The sequence below is a fragment of the Mastomys coucha genome, unplaced genomic scaffold (genome assembly GCF_008632895.1).
Source record: "Mastomys coucha isolate ucsf_1 unplaced genomic scaffold, UCSF_Mcou_1 pScaffold8, whole genome shotgun sequence".
Taxonomy (NCBI): Eukaryota; Metazoa; Chordata; class Mammalia; order Rodentia; family Muridae; genus Mastomys; species Mastomys coucha.
In genome coordinates, this window is record NW_022196914.1 from 72,757,803 (window position 1) to 72,759,403 (window position 1,601).

Sequence of the window (1,601 nt, forward strand, 5' to 3'; positions counted from 1 at the left end):
AGAAGAAGAAGAAGAAGAAGAAGAAGAAGAAGAAGAAGAAGAAGAAGAAGAAGAAGAAGAGGAAAAGGAGAGAGGAGAGAAAGGAGAAAAGAGGGGGAGAAGGAAGGTGAGAGGTGAGAGTAAGAGCAAGAGCTTAAGAGAGAGGAGGGGCCAAGCAGCCCCTTTTATAGTGGGCTGGGCTACCTTGCTGTTGCCAGGTAACTGTGGGGCAGAGCATACCTGGTTGTAGTCTAGTGACTGTGGGGGTGGAGTCCAGCCAGAATACCAGGAGCTCAGGGCATTGTTTATGTGGCTTGTGGTGTCAGGCATCTGGGAGCATAGTTCACTGTTCTGTCCTTTGTAGAATTTTCTACTGGGTCTCTGGAGTAAGCCTTGCTCAACCAGAACACAGATTGCCTTTCACGGTCCAACACTTCCCTTGCTGGTCTCTCCAATTTTGGGAAACCTGAATGCCTAAAGAGTCATAACATGTCAAAGAGCATCTAGTCCCAAGGCTCCTTGCCAACATATGGTGGTGTTGCAAATGTCCTGGAGTGGCCCACTTTTCGTCAAAAGTGTCCCTTCAGAAAGGAGTATGCGACTAAGCTGACTCAGCCGCTGCCTGGATTCACCAGGGAGGGAGGTTTAGTGACTCACTGGTGTGGGTGACAATCTGGTCTGTGGTATTCTTTGAGTGAACTTGCTCTGCACACTAACAGAGTGGTTCCTGCAGGTGACTCATCTGAAGAAGTTGACCTGACCATGGTGTATCAGGCAGCTTCGAATGGAGATGTCAACTCTCTGACTGCCGTGATTCGGGAGGACCCATCCATCCTGGAATGTTGTGACAGTGAAGGTGAGCTGTGTGTGCATTTTTTTAAACATAGGATGAAGTGTTTTATCCTTTCAGAGATGGTCTTTTAAGACGAGCAACACTAATGAAATTCTTTTTTATTTTTTTCCCCGAGGCAGGGTTTCTCTGTGCAGCCCTGGCTGTCCTAGAACTCGCTTTGTAGACCAGGCTGGTTTGAACTCAGAAATCCTCCTGCCTCTGCATCCCCTACAAGATACTGCAGGCACTTGCCTTTGGCTCTGGAGAATGCTTTGGCATTTCTCAGCATAATGACATTGGACACAGAACTTCAGCACCTTTCACTTATTCACTTATTATATTTCACTTATTATTATGAAGTGAGTTGTTTCCAGTATTTTTGTAGGAATGGTCAAGTAGAGGTGTGTGCATGTGCATGTGTTAAGGTGTCATCATTTTATTTTTTGAGACAGGATTTCTCACTGGAATTTGAAACTCACCCAGTAAGATAAACTGGCTGGTCAGTGAGCCCCAAGCATTTTCCTGTTTCCATCTCCTCAAGGCCAATATTACAAGTATAACACATTATGCTAGACTTTCTTCTTTCATCTCTTCTTTAAAATTTTTTATTAGGTATTTTCTTTATTTACATGTCATATGATTTCTCCTTTCCCAGTTTCCCCTCAAAAACAAAACAAAACAAAACAAAACAAAAAAACAACAAGAACAAACCCCTGTTGCCTCTCCCTCCCCCTGCTTGCCACCCCACCCTCTCCCACTTATTGGCCCTGGCATTCCCCTACACTGGGAC

The 1,601-nt window shown here is 45.0% G+C and overlaps 1 protein-coding gene across 6 annotated transcripts in view; it reads left to right on the plus strand.

Moving 5' to 3' along the window:
- The window catches only part of Ankrd55 (ankyrin repeat domain 55), a 111,566-nt gene that overhangs the window by 35,302 nt on the left and 74,663 nt on the right, over nucleotides 1–1,601 (plus strand). For 5 of the 6 annotated variants that reach the window (XM_031360208.1, XM_031360214.1, XM_031360210.1 and 2 more), the window contains one exon: nucleotides 713–835. The exons of the other annotated variant lie outside the window; for it this stretch is intronic. In XM_031360208.1, coding sequence (XP_031216068.1) covers nucleotides 713–835 — 123 coding nt within the window. The remainder of the gene's footprint in view (nucleotides 1–712; nucleotides 836–1,601) is intronic. 6 annotated transcript variants of the gene reach the window in all.